Source organism: Choloepus didactylus, chromosome 11 (genome assembly GCF_015220235.1).
Source record: "Choloepus didactylus isolate mChoDid1 chromosome 11, mChoDid1.pri, whole genome shotgun sequence".
NCBI classification, from domain to species: Eukaryota; Metazoa; Chordata; class Mammalia; order Pilosa; family Megalonychidae; genus Choloepus; species Choloepus didactylus.
This window is the reverse complement of record NC_051317.1, coordinates 20,898,633-20,919,549: the sequence shown is the minus strand read 5'-3', so window position 1 is coordinate 20,919,549 and position 20,917 is coordinate 20,898,633. Positions and strand designations below refer to the sequence as shown.

Here is a 20,917-nt window from a genome sequence, read left to right as displayed (position 1 = left end):
TAGAAATATTCTTATTTGAAACTATTAAAACTATGTTTCTCCCTATTCAGTTATAAAAATTACCACAAATTAATTGATCATTAACAAAGATTATCTTAGAGTCAGAAGAAAGCAGATCCAGAGTTAGAAAGTAGTTAATCTATAGGCATAAATAGTGCAATTGATTCCTTTATAAAATGATTATGGAATGTACTTTGCAGTGCACATATTCATGTTTGTTCCATATTTGCATTATGCAGAAGCTTATATACAAAATTTCAATCATTTCACATTTACAAAGAAATGAATCAACATTTTACACTTATATTCATTTCATACTATACCATAAAGGTCTTCTTTAAAGTTTTCCTGAGAAACAAACATATCACTGTCATGAACAGAGGTTTCTGCCTTTCAGAGATGTCTTTTTCTTCCAGATTAAATGCCACGCAGTCTGCAAGTGGTCCTCCCAACCCTGCTCAGGAAGGGATGCTGATTAGAGATTTGGTTCCAGCCGCTTCTGTGGCAGTCCTTTGCCTTTTGGAACTCTGAAGCAGTAACAGCACCTATTGTTGAGGTGGTGAACCAATTGTTTCTGATTATCTGATGCCTCAGGAAGTACCAGCTCATCCCGATCTATATGTATCTTAAAACAAAGATAGTGCTCTTGAAACTGTTAAAGTGCTTCCCACCCATTAATCTCCAAGAAACTTATAGTTGTTAATAAGCTACCTAAGTATCATATTGCTCAGATTTTTAAAAGTTAAAAGTGGACGGTTATGCGAAATTCAGCCAGAACATAAACAGAGCATAAATGAAATCCTTTAGTGTTCAATTTAAACAATACTTAAATCTATGATTATTTTATCTTAAAATAACATCATTTTCCCTGAGAAAGCAAAAGCTTTGGTGTCTTTCCATTTTGATTTGCCCTCACATTTCTATGCTAATTTTTCCCTCCTACCAGACTTTTATATCTTCTGGGTGTTAAAATATTCTGCTGTGTTGCAGGGTAATTAAGCATAAAGAGCAAGGTTTTCTGTGAATGAAAGTAATTGCAATTATTCTAACACAGCTAAGTATTTTTTGGGGCCCACTGCAGGAAGAGGAGGTGTGGAGGAGGGGGAGGCAGAGCAGTTTGTAGTCCTCATAGTCTCCTCTGCTAGAGGTTAAGAACAGTCCCTAAATGATTTCTCTTCTGATCTTAGGGGAAGATGCAATTCTCCCCTGGAAGGCCAGGGCCCGCCTTGTTTTGTCTCTCAATATCTAGTAGTAAACAAAACTGCCAGTCAGAAGCTCTCAAAAGTATCTTAAAATGGAATTCCAAAAAGAAAAATATGATGGCTCTACTCACGTGAGTATTCCACTCTATGATAAATGAGAAAAAAAAAGAGAGAACTCTGTTGTGGCCGGAATTTAAAAACAGAGGTGGGCTGTGGAGTAGGTATGCACTCCTTCCGGTGGACTCCAGCATGGGGCACTTCTACATCCATGCCCTGTTGGGAATGTGAAAGAGTTTTCACAATTAGCCACATAAATGGCGATTGGCCTTTACAGGTCCTTATTTCTGACTATGTCTAGATAAACCCAGCTGCAAAGTAACTGGAGGACATCAGAGATAGATAGTTTCAGCTGCAAGCTAAAGGTGAACTACTGTTTGCCCTCAGAGCATTAAGGGTCAAGAGCACAGACTTTGAAGTAAAGTTTAAATCTTGCCTCCATCACATACTCACTCTGTGCTCAGCTAGAGATATGGTTTCTTAGAAGTAGTTCTAAAAAAATGTAATTTCTTACTTGTCATCCTGTTTTTGAAATATATTAATCTAATTGTCTCCAGCCATAAAATATTTAGGGATCCTTCATGATTCAAGGGTCGAACCTAAAATAATAAGAAATAAGATTACTATTTCAACAGATCCTTTAAAAATTAAGTTTTAAGGCTAATTGCATATATATAAAGCATCAATTATCAAGGCATTCCATTTAACCTCACCCCTCCATTGTTGTAGTCTCAAAAAATACAGAGACACAGAAAAATATCAATCAAGGGAAATTTATGGTATTACAAACTCATGGCAATGAAATTTCAAAAGCATGGGCTAAAAAAAATCTGAAATTACTAACTTAAATAGAAATATATTTAAATTTCAAATTTCTTCATCCTATTCCTGTAAAAATTCCTTTAGATGGTTCATGCTATTTATACTCTACATATACCTGAATTACTTATTTTTAAATCTTCAGTGGTCTTTCTTAACAAAAATGGCAGTTTTTTACTTTTAAATTTCAATTTTTAAATCATTAGTAGTTGAGATACAATTTTTTATGTTCTTGCAAATCTATGAAACATCCTAATTGAGATTCTTAAATACACTTTACATTCTTTTTCTTTGGTTTAGCCTGTGAAGTCCTTCTTCAGAGGATACAAAATTATACTGTTAAGAGAAAATTGATAATAAAAGTAAAATAGCTTTTTAAACTGAATGTGGGAAGTAACATCTATACTATACATTTATTTGTTTATATCATGACAATCCTATTTTATATAATATATCACAAAATAGTATGTGCTGTAGTGCAACTAATAAAATTAATCAATTTGACTTTTGGTATCTTTTTTTCACTTTTAGTTAAGCCTCTGGATTAGCAAGCGCACATTACAGTACATTCAATGTACAATTGAATGTTCCTGTTTCCATTTTTCAACCAGTAATTCATCAGTCACATAATCTTAAAGTCAAGTTACCTTCTTGAGGGAGACAGTCTGAATCCACTTCACGGAGTTCACATCAAAGACGTCTACTGCATTCTCACTATATACTGAGAGGTACGGGGCGTTGTAACCTGGGAAAAGGAGAGGAGGCAGCAGCAAAGGTGGGCTTTGTGATTAATTTTTTAACTGAAATTTTCATTGAGATAATTATAGATTCAAATGCAGATTAAAGAACTAGCACAGAGACATCCCTTGTACACTTTGCCCAGTTCCCCTCAATGATAATATTTTGCAAAGGTAGGACACTGATGCAATTGACCTACCAATGTTCATCAAATTTCCCCAGTTTTACTTGCATTTGTATGTGTGTGTAGGTACATTAAGTTCTGTACAATTCTACCATTTCTGAAATGCAAATCTAAACACATGAGTCATTGTATAAAACAAAGATTGTAATCAGGATCAGAAAACCCCTTCAGCCATGTCTCTGTAATTATCATCTTGAACTCCATACTTGGAACACTGAACTGATTAAAGTTCCTCAAAAAAAAAAAAAAAAGTGCTGTGAAGATGGTCAGCTCCTTTATGATGGAGTAAATGGTACAGGACTTACCCTCCCAACATAAGTAATTACTAAACTGGACAAAATATATGAAGTAACTATTTTCAGGTATTGGTTAATAGACTGCACAGGACTGCAATCCCTGAAAGAAAGGAAAGTCATGAATTGGGTTCTCCATTCCCCCATCTTTCTGGGAAAATGGAACCCAAGCAGAAAATGGAAGTTTTGCTGGGCAGAGGAAACAGATTGTACATTGTCTGGTATGTGAGGCAGAGTACCAGAGAGAATGGAACCACAAATAAGTTGCCCAAGAATTCTGCACAGCAGTTCCCTTGAGGTCTTTGGCCAAGTCCAAAGTTGCACATGCACAGAGCAAAACTCCACAAGACCTTCTTGGAGCACTGGGGTCCAAAAAGAAATTTCAAAGGACACACAGGGCTGGGGAGACACTGGATTTCTGACCTAGCCAGAGTGGACATTAGTAAACCCTGTGCATTCAGTTGAGTCTCTAGAAAGGAGACTTTAAGAGTAAGGAATGTGTCCTACAACTAAGGGAAAGGACAAAATAGACCCACCCGAACAAAATCTAAATCCAAGCCTCAGAAAAATCAAGATGATCCATGAGTAGATAAACTATCTTCCAGAACAAAACTCAATGTTCTCTAGAGCAAGATAATATCCAAAGTTTCCACATCATATCATTCATAATGTCCATCAAAGGATAAACATTATAATACATGGAAAAAATAGGGAAATATCACCATTAATCCAGAAAATATATATATACACAATAGAAGCAGATCCACAGTTGAGCCAGATGAAAGATAAAATGGATCAGCAGATGGGGAAATTCCAGGAAAGAAATGGAAATTTCAAAAACATATTTGGAATTCTAGAACAGAAAAATACAATACCTGAAATGCTTAGTATTTCTGGGACACAGCAGGAATAAAAATTGGATCAGTGAGATTGAAGACAGGGTCAATGAAAATTATCCAAAAAAGGCAGAGATAGGAAAAAGAATTTAAAAAAATAAAAAGAGCATAGCCTCATTGACCTGGGGACAATATCAAGAGGTCTAATACAAATGTAATTAGATTTCCAGAAGGAGAGGAGAGAAAAAAATAGGTTAGAAAATTTCTTGAAAAGATAATCCTAAACATTTTCCAAAATTAATGAAATGTATCAACCCTCAGATCCAAATAGTTCAGTGGGATAAACACAGAGACCACATCTAAGCATATCATAATAAAATTGCTGAAAACCAAACATAATGAGACAATCTCATTATCAATAGAAAAGAGATAGGGGAAACAACAGTTAAAATGGTTGACTTCTTATCAGAAACAATGGAAGGCAGGAGACAATGGAATGACACTTTTAAAGTGCTGAAAGGAAAAAAAAAATTCACCTTTTTGGCTAGCCTTCCATGACCCACCAGCTTGGATTAAGTGTCCTTCCTATTTGCTCCTACAGAATTCTGTTCTTCCCCTATTATATGTCTTGTTTAATTATAGGTCTCCTCTCATGACTGTAATCTTCATGAGACACAGGGTATGTCTATCTTGTTAGTATGTTTAATATTATGCCTTTAGCCCTTAGCATAGTAAGTTGTTCATATTAAGTGCTCACCTACTATTTCCTAAGTGAATAAAATGGCTATATTTAATCTTGTAAATGATTGCCTGAATCAATAAAACTATGAAATAGAATAAAATTATTTAGAAGCATACTATGTACACCTTAAGTAAGTTAAACTTAAAAAACAAAAAAAAATTAATTATTAATTACTATTTCTTATGGTATATTAATGCTTATGAGTAATTTATTTGATGTGACCAAGAAGATACCTATTTAGGAGCATTACAAAAAGCAATAACTTGACTTAAGAATATATTCAAGATAAATTATCCTATGACTATAGAAAAATTTAAATCTAAGTTAAACTGTATGACTTAGTCGCAACACCATGAGAGTTATGCTTCTTAAAAAGACATAGAGAAATTAAGAGAAATTCCATTAATATTGTTTAAAAAAATAAAGCCATCATTAACAACATGGATTTCTGACCTAGCCAGAGTGGACATTGGTAAACCCTGGAGATATTTAGGAGATAAAATTGTTTGAGAAAGGCATGAAAGATACAGAGAAATTAGTGAGCAAATTTTAAGATAGCCTTACAGCAATAGGTTGGAGTTGCTGGCCACGTCAGTTCCATTGGCCTAGATCTGAGGCCCCTGCTGTCATTGTACACCCCAAGGCTCTTAAAACACAACAGATATTCAATACTGGAGATCTCAGCTGCACAGAGAAGCATCCACTGGTTCATGTGCAATAAACGATAGTGTGGGATCGTGTGAATGGAGCATCCTGTATGGGATTTCTTCTCTCCTCAAGGGATATCTCAGGAATCGGACTGGAATCCCATACAAAGCTGTTCGCTGAAGATAGCCATCCACTGGCCATGGGTGGGCACGTGGACCTCTTTAAATTTTCAGTGGGAAATCTGCTTGCTTGGAAACAGCTCATAAGAGGACTTGGCTTCTCCTAGCTACACAGAGGCATGTATGGGCCCCGTGACACACTGTGCCAGAAGCCATGGTCTGGCATCCTTTGGTTTCTGCCAGCTTGTGAATGTCGGTCTTTCACCCATCCAAAGCTGACATGGGAAACAGATGCATGTGGTGATTTCTTCCTGAGATCGCTGCAATGATCTGGCCGTGTGGGGTAAGCTTGATCTGACGGATCTTCATGTCACCAACTCGAATAATTTCTAAACAAATGAACATAATTTTACAATAATTTGCAAATACAGTAGTATTTTGTCTTTACTTGTTTTGACTCTTCTTCCAATTTTATCCAAAAGCATTTAAGAAAATTTCCAATAACAATGATCTGATAAATCTTCTAAATGCCAATGGGAATGATTTCTCTACAAATAAAAATAATGGCCAAGTTGCCCTCAAATGAACAATGATTTTTAATTCTCTCCCAATAATTAACCTGATGGATTGAAGTTGGGTTCTAAAAAATCACAGACACAAACTCACAGGGAAGTTTGAGAAAGATAGAGAGGGATAAGAGATTAGAAATCATATAGCTAAAAAGGAAAGTAATTATTTAGAGGCAACATAATTACCTTAATAATTCCAGATAAAATTGCTATAATAAAGCACTAAATTTAGGCTCAAGATTCTATTCATGTGTCCTTCAAACAACTGTAAGAGCAAACATACAACAAGCACAAGGGACACTGCTGGAATTTTTATAGAATTACTCTTTGTGGTGCTAATATTACAGTTGAGGATGATGCGGTGGGGGGTGGGGGGATGGGGATCAAGCAGAATTTTCTTTTCTTTAATGCACCAACTTTAAGACTTAATCTAAATTACAGTGGAATTATTAGATCAAATCACCTGTGAAGATATTTAGACTCCAGGAGGATTACAGAAATTAGAAACATCTTTTGACTTGAAAACTCATTAAACTTTAGGTGGAAGATTTCATTTGCAGAAAAAAAAGAGAATAGATCTGATAGTATTACTATTATTAGAACTTGAAGTTATTCCAGAAGAGTAAAGATGCTTCTTACCATCTATGGTAACATGAACAACAAATAACCCTTCTTCATTTCCCAGAGGGATTCTTTTGTGATCTGTATGTGACATAAAAACAAAAACATCACCCTCTTTTTTTGGGGGAGGGGGGAACATGAAATAAAACTAATAGGGTAAACTGAAATATTTTATGAATACTGAAAAAGTTAAAGACAGATTTAACAGATATAAAAATGAACAGGAATATAAGAATAATAATTAATTTGCACTATTGTGTTTTCTTTTAGATTGTAGAAGCATACTAAAGCATGACTTTTCTAAATAAAGATCATTATAAAGTAATCTTTATGAATACTTGAAGAAAGTATACTATTCAAGTAATGATATGCTTTCAAATAGGCTGTAAATAAATGGTTGTTACACAAATAAAAAATTCTATAATCTAATTTTTCAGTGATCAGGGTCTGAAAGGTAACCGTGTTGGAGTGTGTGTAAAAATATAGCAACATTTAAAGCTCCAGGTATCAAAGATAGTATTTATTGCATGAAGGCCTTAAATGCAACGTACTATAACTTTGAAATGCAGGAATAATCTGCATTTAGCACACGAGCCCAATAATGCTCAAAGTTGTTTGGTAACTCACTCTGTGTTTTACAAGCAGTAAATAGCTAAGTGGCTCTCATGACATTTGGGAAATGCAAATATTCTTGTTTATTGACATAAGCTTGCATGTTGATTTTGGTAATTTATTTATTGCTTCACTTTCTATTCATTTATCTATTAAGTATTGGGCATTGGGATATGAAAGACCATTCCTGCCTTCAAGTTAGACAGTCTGCAATTATTATACAGGATCACAACCTGATACCCTGGGGACCATATGTGCTGTGGAACTTGGAAGTTTTCAGACGGCATTACCATATAAATGCCAGCACCATATTATACAATACCCCTACTGGGGTCTGGGGAAGCATCATATAATCATATATATTAATTTTTTGCAGAGAATACAATGAATAGTCACACCAAGTATTAGCCTCATGTCAGTTAAGATCAGGTTTTGCTGCCAGGGGAGTTGTGAATAAACTTAAGGTTTTCTGATTTCAGTTTTGGAATTGAGGGTGGGGGGATACAAACCTACTTGGATAAAGGTTATATAAATCCATACCTATGATTGTGGCTGCCTGGGTGGTTTTGATCAGGGGTAAAGTGCTGTCATAAGCCTCTTTCAGAACATAGACTGAGCGTGTTTGGAATGATTTTTTTTCAAAATCTTGTGCAAGTCACTCAGCACTCCCACCCACTCACTCTTCTCATTCTCACTATCTGCTAATATTGGATTGAATATTTATTGCTAGATGCTGAGATCTGGGAAGCTGTGACCCAGAACAATTTAAGGAATAGCTATATTATAAGGAAGCAGATACTCTTTATGCTAGCCTGATTAGCATTTTGCATTAAACTCACCATTGTTAAGTGACACCACTAACACAGTTGCTCTCTTCCTGGTTCTTAGAATAAATGGTGTGATTATCAGAACCCAGGGCAAAAGCAAGAGTCAGATACTCTGTAAAATATCCCTTTCACGTCTACTTTAACCCTCATAAAAATAGTGGTGTGCTGCCACTAAAGAATATATTGTACTTCATCAAATGAAAATAATTTCTGCTCGTGTGCTGACTCTGCACTAGGAACAGCTAGGAATTTGCATGTATTAAGTTATTTCATCCTCACAGAACCTCACCAGGTAGGTACCATTATTCTCTCCATTACGCAAGTGAGAAAACAGGCATAGAGAGGGAGAACCAGGCAGTCTGATGCTAGAACCCACTCTCTCAACCTCTATATTTCATCAAAGACACAGCTTTTGCATTTTTTGATATCTCTGAAATGGTAATATGTCTTGCAGTTGTGAACATATTGCAATTGTGATTATCAGGGTTTTTTGTTTTTTGTCATAAAGTTAGAAACATTCAGGAATACTTATGCTTTTGGCTGATACGTGCCTGTAGCTTAATTATTAGTAAATGGCAAGTCAAACTTAAATTTAAAAAAAAAAACATTATTAGTCTAGCAGAACTCTAAATTTATATGTAAAGCTTTCCTGGTAAACATCAGTTAAGCAGCAATGACACAATAAATTTCCACTGTGTTACAGACAGCCAGGTCTTTGTAGGGACTATTTGGTAGTATAGTGGAGTCTAAATAGTTATATATCATGGGCTGAGAAACTAAGAATCTCTCTGTCCAATCTTTGTTAAATACAAGATTCACAGATTGACTAAACCACATGGGTCAAATGAGGAGAGGGCAGACCTTTCCTTTCTCTGTCATTTTATTTAACCCATTCCAGAATCACTTTAATTTTTTACATGAATTTTTAAGAGTGGAGCTTCTAATTTTGTGACATTGCAAAACCACATACTTCCCTGATTTTTCCAAGCGGTTGTCTTGATTTGAATTTGAATTATGGCTTCAAAATTTGTTCCAGAGGAAACTATTTTTCAAAGTGTCTCTATTTTTAGAAAGTATACATTCATGCTTCCTGCAGGTCAATGATTAATTCAGCAAACATTTACATCCAACTTGTAGTCTACACCATCCCATGATAGGTACAGTGGAGACAAAAAGGAGATGAGACTTGGTATCCATACCAAAGGAGATTTTTCTCCCTTAGACACAACCTAGAAGCATGTCACTTCTGAATCATCTCTCTTTCTCTGACATTATTTTTTCCCTTTTCTTTCAGCTTTCCAATACAGTCCTGCTTTTTAAGTCACCCAGTTTTCAGCTATGAATCTGATACCTGTCCTGTAAACCTTAGTGTAGCATGAATGGACAACCTCAGGCATGTTTTCACGTTAAGCCTCAGATTTACCTATAGAATGAAAGACTGTGATACATGCAGAAAACTTGCAGCATTTCTGAAATCTCAACCTCCAGTGACCTTCAGCAGCCTAGGAACATTAATTTCTGTGTAAAGGCAAGGCATGGACTGAAGAAAAAAAAACATATAACCAAGTGAACCAATTGCAGCATGCATGCTTACTTTAAAGATGTGAGATAGTTCCTTTCTCCTTACGGGAATAAAATCAGAAGGCCAGATGGAACTGACAGAAAATGCTCCATCCCTGAAGGAAAAGTAAAACACTGAATGTGAGTAAAGTCACCAGAAAGTGAGTAAAACAATCCATGAAAAACAATCCTAAATTTTAATTTCATTGGATTTTACCAGTGATAAGGACAAAGTCTATGTTGAGAGGTCACTCAAGCTGTGACTTGACACCTGGTGCCACAGTACGTGATGGGATCATCCAAAGTGTGTGCATAGGATGAAGAGAAGAAGGCCAAGGACAGAGTCTAAGGGACATTAAGAGGAAGGTATAGAGGAACCTAAAATTTTAAGAACTTTCAGCAGGAACAGAGAACCATATTGCATTTCCTTCAACAGGATATGCTCACTATAAGTTCATAGATGCAGTATCCTTTAGTAAATGCTTCAAGAATGTCTGGAATAATGTCAAAGAAAATGGCAGCATAAAGATTTCTAAAAATTCTCTTCTCCATAAAGGCAATGATAAAGTTGGCAAAATTTCTAAGAATCTACTTTTACAGAAATTAGTCAAAGACTTGCAGCAATCCAGGGAGGCTTTAGTCAAGGAAAACAGCCAAATCTTGGTAATAATAGTGGTGGTCTGTGTGTGGTGTTATGAATTGCCTTGATGCCATTTTCCACTCTCCAGCTCCATGGTGGCCTTGGAAAATGGCAGTCCACTTTCCTGGTGCAGAATGGAAAGCACTGAACACTGGAAAGTGCAAGAGAGAGCAGGAAGGAACAGCAAGGAGCTGGAGCTTTTTAAAAGCATCATTCCCAATGAACTGCCATTATTTTTCCTGCCTCATAGTTCCCTGGAAGACTCAGTTTACAAGACTCTCTGTATCTGACCTGATTCAGAGTTCAACCAGTGTGAATAGCTTTTTCTCTGGGGGACCATTTATAGAAAATAATTTCATGCAAGTCTTTTTATGTCATGGCTACCTGAGGCAGAGTTTAACAACTGATTTCTCTTCAAAAACCATGGAAGCCAGAAGGCGGTAGGATGATATATTTAAGGTGACAAAAAAAAAAAAAAAAAAAAAAGACTGTCAACCAAGAATTCTATACCCAGCAAAACTATCCTTCAAACAACTGGAGGAGAAATCAAGTCATTCCCAAAAAACCAAAGCTGAAGGAATTCATTGCTAGCCAGTGTGCCTTACCAAAAAAAAAAAATTCTAAAGGGAGTCCTACAGGCTGAAATGAAAGGATGCTAGATACTTGACTCCAAAGGAAGAAATAAAGAGCACCAGTAACAGTAGCCACAGGTTATATGCAGGTAAATGCAAGTAAATATAAAAGGCAGCATATATGTATTTTTTGTTTATATCTCTTTTTTCCTATCTGTTTAAAAAGGTAATTACTTAAAGCAACAATTATAAATCTGTTGATTTGCAATGTATAAAAATGTAGTGGTTCTTTGAAAAGATTGACAAAATTGACAAGCCCTTTAGCTTAACTGACTAAGAAAAAAAGAGAAAAGTTTCAAATCACTAAAACCAGGAATGAAAGAGAAGACATTTCTACCAACTTTACAGAAATAAAAAGTGTAAGGGAATACTATGAATATTTGTATGTCAACAAATTAAATAACCTAAATGAATTGGAAAAATTCCTAGAAAGACACAAACTACTGAAACTGCTCAGAAGGTATAGAAAATCTCAATAGACCAATAACAAGTGAAGAGATTGAACTAGTGATAAAAAAAACACAACTTCCCACAAAGAAAAGTCCCAGACCCAGTGGATTCAAGGGTGAATTCTGCCAAGCATTTAAAGACGAATCAATATCAGTCCTTCACAGATTCTTCCAAAAAAACAGAAAAGGAAAGAACACTTTCCAACTCATTCTATGATGCCAGTATTATCCTGATAACCAAAACCAGACAAAACTATTAGGAGAAAAGAAATATAGAGCAACATCCCTTATGAATGTAGAAGCAAAAATCCTCATCAATATACTAGCAAACTCAATCCTGCACTATATAAAATTATTATACACTATAACCAAGTGGAATTTATTCCAGGAATGTAAGGTTGATACAACATACAAAACTCAATCAATGTAATAAACCATGTTATTAAAACAAAGGGGGGAAGCCCCACATGTTCATTGCAATAGACACTGAAATATAATTTGGCAAATTTCCACACTCTTTCCTGATAAAAACACTCAACAGACTAGGAACTGAAGGGAACTGCCTCAACCTAATAAAGTGTATCAGCCATTAAAAAGGAATGAAGTGTGAACCCAGAAAACATGATGCTTAGTGAAAGAAGCCAGTCACAAAAGACTACATATTGTATGATTCCATTTACCTGGAACATCGAGAACAGGCAAATCAAATCCATAGAGATGGAAAGTAGATTAGTGATTGCCAGCAACTAAAGACAGGGGGAAAGGGATGATGAAAATGTCCTAAAATGGGATTGTGGTAATGGTTGGTCACCTTGTATATATAGTAAAAAAAACCCAGTCACACACTTTAAAATGCTGATCTTTATGGTATGTGAACTATATCTCAACAAAAGAGTGCTTGGTTTTGAGATTTTATTTCCTTTCCTACTGCATACATACACACACATATATAAACACACATGCATGTGTATATAATTAGAAAACAAACTGTTGATAAAGAAAATTCTTACTAATATCACACAGAACATAGTCCATCCCTAAAAGATGGTGACAGCAAACTTTAGGCAAAATCCTTCTATTTTAATGTTCAGAGGGCAAGGGAGAAAATTAGACAGTTAACATAAAGTTAAATTTAAATGGCAATAACATTTAGAGAAAATATCAGAAACCATTTTTATTTCCAGATTTTTTTCTAAGGAAAAAAATATTCTCCCTTCCATAGCTTACCTCATGTCAATTACTTGACTCACTAAGACACTGGGTTTCCATGTTTTTTCTTCATCTATCTCATACAGGAAAAGTCTGAAGTCACATACTACAGCCAAATACTCTCTGCCATCCTTTTTTCACTCCTGCTTTCTTTGGTTTCTTTAGTTTTGATTTTTTAAAGAACAAATGAAAACGATTCCAATGGAATCATCAATTACTACCCAATTATTACACATGAACTAAAACAAAATGTTTTTATAAACCTACCATTTTTCTTGCTAAAGATACAGAATGGAACTCTATAATATGAATGAAATTTTAAAAACAAGGCAATTCCTTTGAGGGCAGGATGATTCTTGTGCTGTGGAAGTAAAAGTGATACCACTTCAATTAACACCAACAGTTCTTTCAAATAACAGTCACAGCCTTGTCTCTAGGCAACATTAAATTCAAAATTGGTAGCACCTTGCCTCAAATTCACCTCAGATTTTAAATATTTCTCAAGAAGTTCATTTCACTTTTAGTCTCAATTTATCAGCACTGAACAGGAGTTAAAGCTACATCTTTAGGAGGGATTTCAGCATTTATTCATCCCAAGGCAAGGAATAAAGAGAAAACTTAGAGACATTTCAGAATATCCTACTGGGGACAGCTAACTTCCTTTCCAAAATCTTCTTCTTAGGATAAGATACATTTTCAATTGCTTTTTTCACTTAATATTCACTTACTATTTCTGATAAATATTGTGCTCACAAAGTCAGAGGTGGTTAATAAACTTTTTAAGAGTTCATCTAAATGCAAAATACTGACACTTACCCATACATGGCCTTCATAAACCATTCCTGTGCTTTTCTGTGGATCTAGACAGAGAGCACTTTTATTCTGTTGAGGAGTCACTGGACATGCTCTTGGAACTTTTTCCACACAGGTTGTGTGGCATGAGAACCCCCATGCTTTTCAGAGGAAATAAATATGATTGTGGTGGATCCTCCCTCACCCTCTATCACATTCCTTCTACTGTTGAAGAGGCTGAAATGCTAAAAACTACATTTCCCAGACTCCCTTGCATCTAGGGTTAGGACCCAGTTTGAGCTCTGCTGATATGATGACTTTGAGACTTTTTTGAGTTCAGCTGGGAGAGACACAGGGTGCAGCACAATTGTTTTACTGGTGGTGAGCTTGAGGTTATAGCTACAGTGGTGGCCTCCTAATTTGGAGGGAGCTTAATTCTTCAGGTGCTGTCATGATTCCGCAGGTTGGACAGCGACTCTCCTAATCCCGGTGGAAGCAACGGGTTCTGAGTGCAGAGCAATGGTGGCAGCTTCCCAATTCATCACCTCCATGTGACAGGGGTGGCAACCATCCCTGACTCAACAGGGGCCGAGCATTGCTGGGTACAGGAGATGCTCCTGGGGGCTTAGCTCAGAGCCTGCCTCTGCAGCCCCAGTGATGACTTTATAAGCACCTAACCCCCCATTTTAAATCCCACTGTGTTTAATGCGCTAGAACGGCATTGGTGGATAAGGGGACTGATTGGCAATGGGCAGCGCTGTAAATAGACTACTCTCTTTTAACAATATTTACAGTAATAAATTGAGTAAAATAAAACATTTACCACTCAGGAGAGCAATCCATATTCCTGTCACAGAAGCTAATGAATCTGGTCCATAAATTCACTCTACCAGTGCTACAGAAAATGAAATATATTCAAATATGTTATCTCAGTAAACGTGGTGCTGCCTTCAAAAGGTGAGTGTATAGAATTACAGGGGTAAGGCCATACAATGGACTATTATTCAATGATAAAATGAAATGAACTATCAAACCTAAAACAAAACAAAACAAAACAAAAACAGAGAGGTAACAAATGCATACTGCTAAATGAAAGAAGTCAGTCTGAAAAAGCCATATACAATATTAGACGTAAATCACACTCAGGAAAAGGAAAAGCAAGAGAGACAGTAGAAAAGATCATTGGTTGCCAGGGATTTAGGGGAAGATGGGGAGGGATGAAGAGGTCAATTATAGAGGTTTTTATGCAGTGGAAGTATTACATATGATACTGTATTGGTGGTACATAACATTAAGCATTTGTCAAAACTTATACAATTATACAAAACAAAGCATGAGCCCTATTGTAAACTATGGGCTTTAGTCAATAATAATGTATCAGTGATGGTTCGTCCATTGTAAAAATATACCACAATCATGAAAGACGTTAAAATAGGGAGAACTGTGAGTTGGAGAGGGGGGTAATATAGGAACTCTAGGTGCTATCTCCTCAATATTTGGTAAACTTAAAACTGTTCTAAAAATGAGGTCCATTCATTATTATTATTTTTTTTAAATAAAAGCTTTGTATAAGCCATGTAACTCTCTGATTTTGTTGTTGACTCAAGAAATAATTACATGCTGTCACCAAACAACTTTGGAGTTTGTAAAGTAGGGTGAGGGTAGGGCATGAAATAAAAGTTTATTTTGGGGTTTGGCTATGTATGTTTTGGGATTGGGAGCAATGTTATTTCACCCCTCCTGTACTTTCAGGACAGTGTAGGTAATACACAATCTGTGTATGGAGGGAAAATCAATTTCCTTGTGTTATGGCACCACAAGAACACAAACTTTTGGAAGAAGGCTGCTACTGTAAGCCAAAGCCTCACTAGAGTGAGTGGAATGATTTTCTTCTCAGAGGGTGGTTTATCATTCATTAAAAGTCCTATCCCATAAAAGGATTATGTAGTTAAAACAATCATAGCTATTAGCTGATTGTAAGAAATTTTGAGATTATCCTATCCCCACTCCCATCCATCAGTGGGGATCTCATCTCAAGTTCCCTGACAGAGCAAATGATGGAATGTGAAGCCATGTACTGTTTGTTGGACCAAGCATTCAGAGGAATCAGGTCAATTATCAATCCCAGAGCTTATGGAAAAACTCTTTCAAACTTTTCCATCATCTTCTGGAGATCAGCAAGGGAAATGTGTAACATAAGTTCATAGAAGAATTATAAACAACTGAAAGAGATAGAATTGGTTCTTAGCTCTGCCATTAACTGACACCTAAGTAACTTTTTTTCTTGGCTTCAGTTTCCCTGTAAGTAAAATGGGGAATATTCCCCAAGATATATTTGCTGATTACTTTAGAATAAGGTAAATTTCCCTGTTCTTAAGTACTACACAGTCTGTTTCAGCTACTCAAAGAAGAATATGATCAAAGTTTCTCAAGATTTTTACACTATTCTGAGATTTAGAAAGTCAGGAACATATCAGTCCATTGCTATGCTAAAAAAAAAAAGTAATCATCATGTATCAGGTAAAGCAATTTTGGGAATAAATTGGACTTCTTAGGAAATCAGTGGTTCCACATACTGTGCACACAACCATCCATGAGTGGGGGTACGGGTAGACTGGGAACCGTGGAGGTGCATGAACCCTCAGGCCTTCCAGGACCCATCCAAGGACTCAAGATACAGAAGTCACTCCCTAAGTGATGCTTGAGTGAAATCTGGGGAATCTTTCATACAAGAGGAGAATTTCAGGCAGGGAGTGGTCTTAGAGGTAATCTTGTTATTGGCTGATAAATGGATTTCATGGTGTGTGCCAATTTCAGTGATTGCCAAAGGCTTCCTGAATTGTTTTGTCAAGGACTTCATTGAAGTCACATTCAGGCTCCATGGGTGATGCAATCCAATTACCCAGGATGGGCATAAGCATCCTCCAGAGACCCCGAGACACTGGACTTGAGATGTAGTGCAGGAATGCTATGCTTTTGTGATTCTAGATTAAGTTCAAGTTCATTGCAGAGGTGAGGAAAGAGTTCCAGAAAGATGCATTGACTTATGTAATGTGACCATGTCATCTGCAGTGTTGGCATAGAATTCAGGTCTCCTGCTTCACGTTTATCTCTGGAAATCCATCCTTGCAGAAATTCTAATAATCTTTGGAAAAAAATGAAACGATAATGTGGTTTTTGAGACTCAGGCACATGAACACACACACATTCCCATGTTGTAAAAACATGGTTATTGAGAAATTAAATTCAGCAGTCATTGCTGATAGAAAATCTTAGATGATGATCAACTACAAGAGGATTAATTCCTCAGCACTGTACACTGTATCTGTCTCACACTAGGGAAAGATCAAGGCATAATGATGAGGGAATGTATGCATTATCATTAAAATCAAGTACAGCATTACTTGTATATTTAGAATAATCTGAATATATCAATCAGAAGGAAATGTGGAGTGAGGCAGTTTAAGTTTGATGTTTGTTATTACATGAATTAAATTCTAAGTATTAGAATTTATTGATTATATTTTGTTGATTCTACTGGTCGTTTTTTACTGTCATTACTGTTTGTTGTAAAAGATGAACAGAAAGATTTGAATTTCAGAAAAACAGGAAATAATTCTTTAAGGGAAGTAGATAATAAATATTGCATGGGACATACTTATTTGAAAAAATCATGTTCTACTTAAAGTCAAATTTAACTGGGCATCCAGTATTCTTTTTGCTAAATGTGAAAACCCTGTATTGAAGGGCTTATGGTACTTGGCCTAGGTATGGCAGTTGTCCTAGGAATGGCAAAAATAAGAAAATTGTCATGTGCTTCTAGGCTGTACCCTTGTTTGGACTCTAGTTTTTAGTGATGAATGTTAGATACTCAAGACACTAAGGTCTACCACTGGGAAAGGCTGTATTATTTCTATGGATCTTTTGCTTTAGTTTTTAACATTAAAATTTTTAATTTATCTAGTATGAGTTATGGATGTAAATTCCTTTCTAAGTGGTGTCCTGTTGCTATAATTGATATAGATATATATTCTACAATTTCTAAATCCTGTGGTTAAATTTGGCCTCAAAGTATGGGAAAAAATTGGCAGGAATCTTGCTTGATTAACTACTTCCTACTGCATGCTTCTTGGTGGGATGTCTTCAAGATGCCAGGGTTTTATTTTTACCATGCCTTCTTCTTCCACAAACCTACAATGGCAATGGTAAGCAATGTAATCAAAGAAGGGACTCAATTTGGTGTCATAATAGATCTGCTGCTTAATGAATTCAATACTGGTAGCTCTATTCAGGATGAGTTAGAGAATAAAGAAACTATTAGAAGAAATCTGCTAGGAGGATAACAAAGTAGTGCAAACAAATTGAAGAGACCCAAATTTAAGAACCAGCAAATAGAAAGACAGGGAATATTTTGAAGCCCTAGCAAATGTCCTAATCTTTCATTACTCAGGTTACTCACTATGCTCTCCCTTGGTCATTCAGTCAATGATCCTTTTCTCCTACCAGTATTAATTTAGCTCCTCTATTGTTTGGGCAACTTTCTTGATGTCATAAATACAGAATGAACAGGGCATATATGCCCCAAAACCCTACTCCTTTTCTAGCAAGTGTCAAATGTATTATGCAATTACCATAACTATAATAATAGAATGAACACAACATAAAAAAGTATTTTTCTGCAAAGGGAAAACTAGAGCCATCATCAATGTTTTGTGATGTGACTATCTATAGTTTTGTTTGTTTTTCTCCAGCTTTCTGTTCTGGAAAATTTCATCCTGACCAGTACACTCAGAGGTGGTGTCTCCATCATATGTTTCTACCATATTGAATGTGCTATCTTGCCCTTTCCTTCTTTGTCTCTGTGGCCTCCTTCTTCCCTGGATCTGTCCTAGTAAATGGCAATGAAGAACAGAACTTCACCCTCAGGCTTTATCCTGCTGGGGCTTCTGGAGAGCAGCAGGGTGACAGGCATTGTCTTTACAGTTATCCTTGCCATTTTCTTGGTGGCTGTAACTGCAAACTTGGTCATGATATTTTTGATTCAGGTGGACTCCTGCCTCCACACCCCCATGTACTTCCTGCTCAGCCAGTTGTCCATGATGGACACCCTTTTCATCTGCACCACTGTCCCAAAGCTCCTGGTTGACATGGTGTCTAAGGAGAAGACCATTTCCTTTGTGGCCTACGGCATCCAGATCTTCCTCTACTTGACCATGATTGGCTCAGAGTTCTTTTTTCTGGGCCTCATGGCATATGACTGCTATGTGGCTGTCTGTAACCCTCTTAGGTACCCAGTCCTGATGAACTGCAAGGTGTGTCTTCTGCTGGCTACCAGTGCCTGGTTTGGCGGCTCTCTCAATGGCTTTCTGCTCACCTCCATCACCATGAATGTTCCCTACTGTAGCTACCACAACATCAACCATTTTTTCTGTGAGATTCCTGCAGTTCTCAGACTGGCCTGTGCAGACACATCCTTGTATGAAACCCTGATGTACATCTACTGTGTTCTCATGTTGCTCATTCCCATCTCCATCATCTCAACCTCCTACTCTCTCATCTTGTTAACCATCCACTGCAGGTGCTCTGCCGAAGGTTGGAAAAAGGCCTTTACCACATGTTCCTCTCACTTGACTGCAGTCAGCATTTTCTATGAAGCTGCCTTCTACAATTATGTTCTTCCCCAGTCTTTTCACACTCCTGAGCAGGACAAGGTCATGTCAGCCTTCTATACCATCATCACACCCATGCTGAATCCTCTCATCTACAGCCTCAGAAACAAAGATGTCATGGGGGCATTTAAAAAGATATTAACAAGATGCTCATCTGCCCAGAAAGTAGCAAATGATGCATAGAGGTTTTCCATTCAAGTAATGGAGAGGTCTTCCATCATCGATATTTTCCCAAAGAACCTCCCATGTATGTCCTGGTTCATCACAGAATATTTGATCAGCTATCAAAGAGTACTAATTATTGGCAACTAAGAAAGTTTAGTCTGTATAGATTCTTTCTTTAAAATTCAGTTTTATTAAGATATATTCACACACCACACAATCATCCTCATTGCACAATCATCTGTTCACAGCAATACCACACAGCTGTGCATTCATCACCCCAATCAATCCCTGAACATCTTCCCTACCCCAAAAAGAATAAAGAATAAAAAACTAAAGGAAAAAGAACACCCAAGTCATTCCATCCTCCCATCCCACCCTATTTTTCATTTAGTTTTTGTCCCCATTTTTACACTCATGCATCCACATACTGGTAAAAGGGAGCACGACTCAGAAGGCCCCCACATTCACACCATCACATCATGCAAGCTACACAGCCATACAGTCATCCAAGAATCAAGGTCACTAGGTCACAGCTTGACAGCCTCAGGCATTTCCTTCCAGCCACTTCAACACACCAACACCTAAAAATGGATAAACATATAGTTCATAAGAATACCCTCCAGAGTGACCTTTACTCCACCTGAAACCTCTCAGCCACTGTAACTTCACCCTGCTTTCCTCAATTCCCCACCTTGGTCAAGAACACCCTCTCAATCCCATGATGCCAGGCCAAGGCCCATTACCAGAAGACATATCCAAGGTCTCTAGGGGATCCACACCCCTGGGAGTCAGGCCCCATGCAGGGGGAGGGTAGTGAGTTCACCTGCCGAGTTGGCTTAGCTAGAGAGAGAGGCCACATCTGAGCAACAGAGGCCCTCCAGGGGAGACCCCTAGGCACAACTGCAAGTAGGCCTAGCCTCTCCCCTGCAGCAACAAGCCCCATGAGGGTAAGCCCCAAAATCAAGGGCCTGGCACACCAAACTCTCAGTCCCCAGTGTTTGTGAGAATATCAGCAATAACCCATGTGGGGGCATCCAGCACTTCCACATGTTTCCCCAGCTCCTCAGGAGGGTCTTGCAAATATATTTTTATCCTCTTCCCAAAGTGCTCTGGGATATATTGCTATTCCACACCAACCTGCACAAACCTACCAGGTCCCACTCCCCATTCAAAGTTCCATGTCATTATAGTGTTCAAACAAACTGACTGTACAAGTCAAATTATCCAGTGTGCTGTAGAAGATATATATCCTGCACCAAATAAACATCTCTTTCCTTGGTCTCACACAGAAGACAAAGTTCCAAAAACACTGTCAATGTTGTCCTCTAGCGTCCGGCCTGATTTGCCTTAGTCCCAACCAGATCTGCTTCATTCATATTTCTAATTGAAGTTTGGATTCTTTTTCAGGCTTTTTAACAATTGGTGTATGCACTAGTACTGACATTTATAGCTGCCAAGCTCTAGCTCTGAGTTTCAGGTGTCACACAGATACCCAAAGTTCCAGGGACTGACCAAGTAATACACAAAGAGTTCA

General features: G+C 37.1%; 1 protein-coding gene and 1 pseudogene across 1 annotated transcript; one reads left to right on the top strand and one right to left on the bottom strand.

Annotated features, from left to right (window-relative positions):
- Window positions 1-475: 475 nt before the first annotated feature.
- Window positions 476-18,372, bottom strand: LOC119506558 (annotated as a pseudogene).
- Window positions 18,373-18,444: 72 nt separating this feature from the next.
- LOC119506355 (olfactory receptor 2T11-like) lies at window positions 18,445-19,401 on the top strand. Its single transcript, XM_037799367.1, has one exon. The coding sequence runs from the start codon at window positions 18,445-18,447 to the stop codon at window positions 19,399-19,401; it is 957 nt and encodes a 318-aa protein (XP_037655295.1).
- Window positions 19,402-20,917: the final 1,516 nt, after the last annotated feature.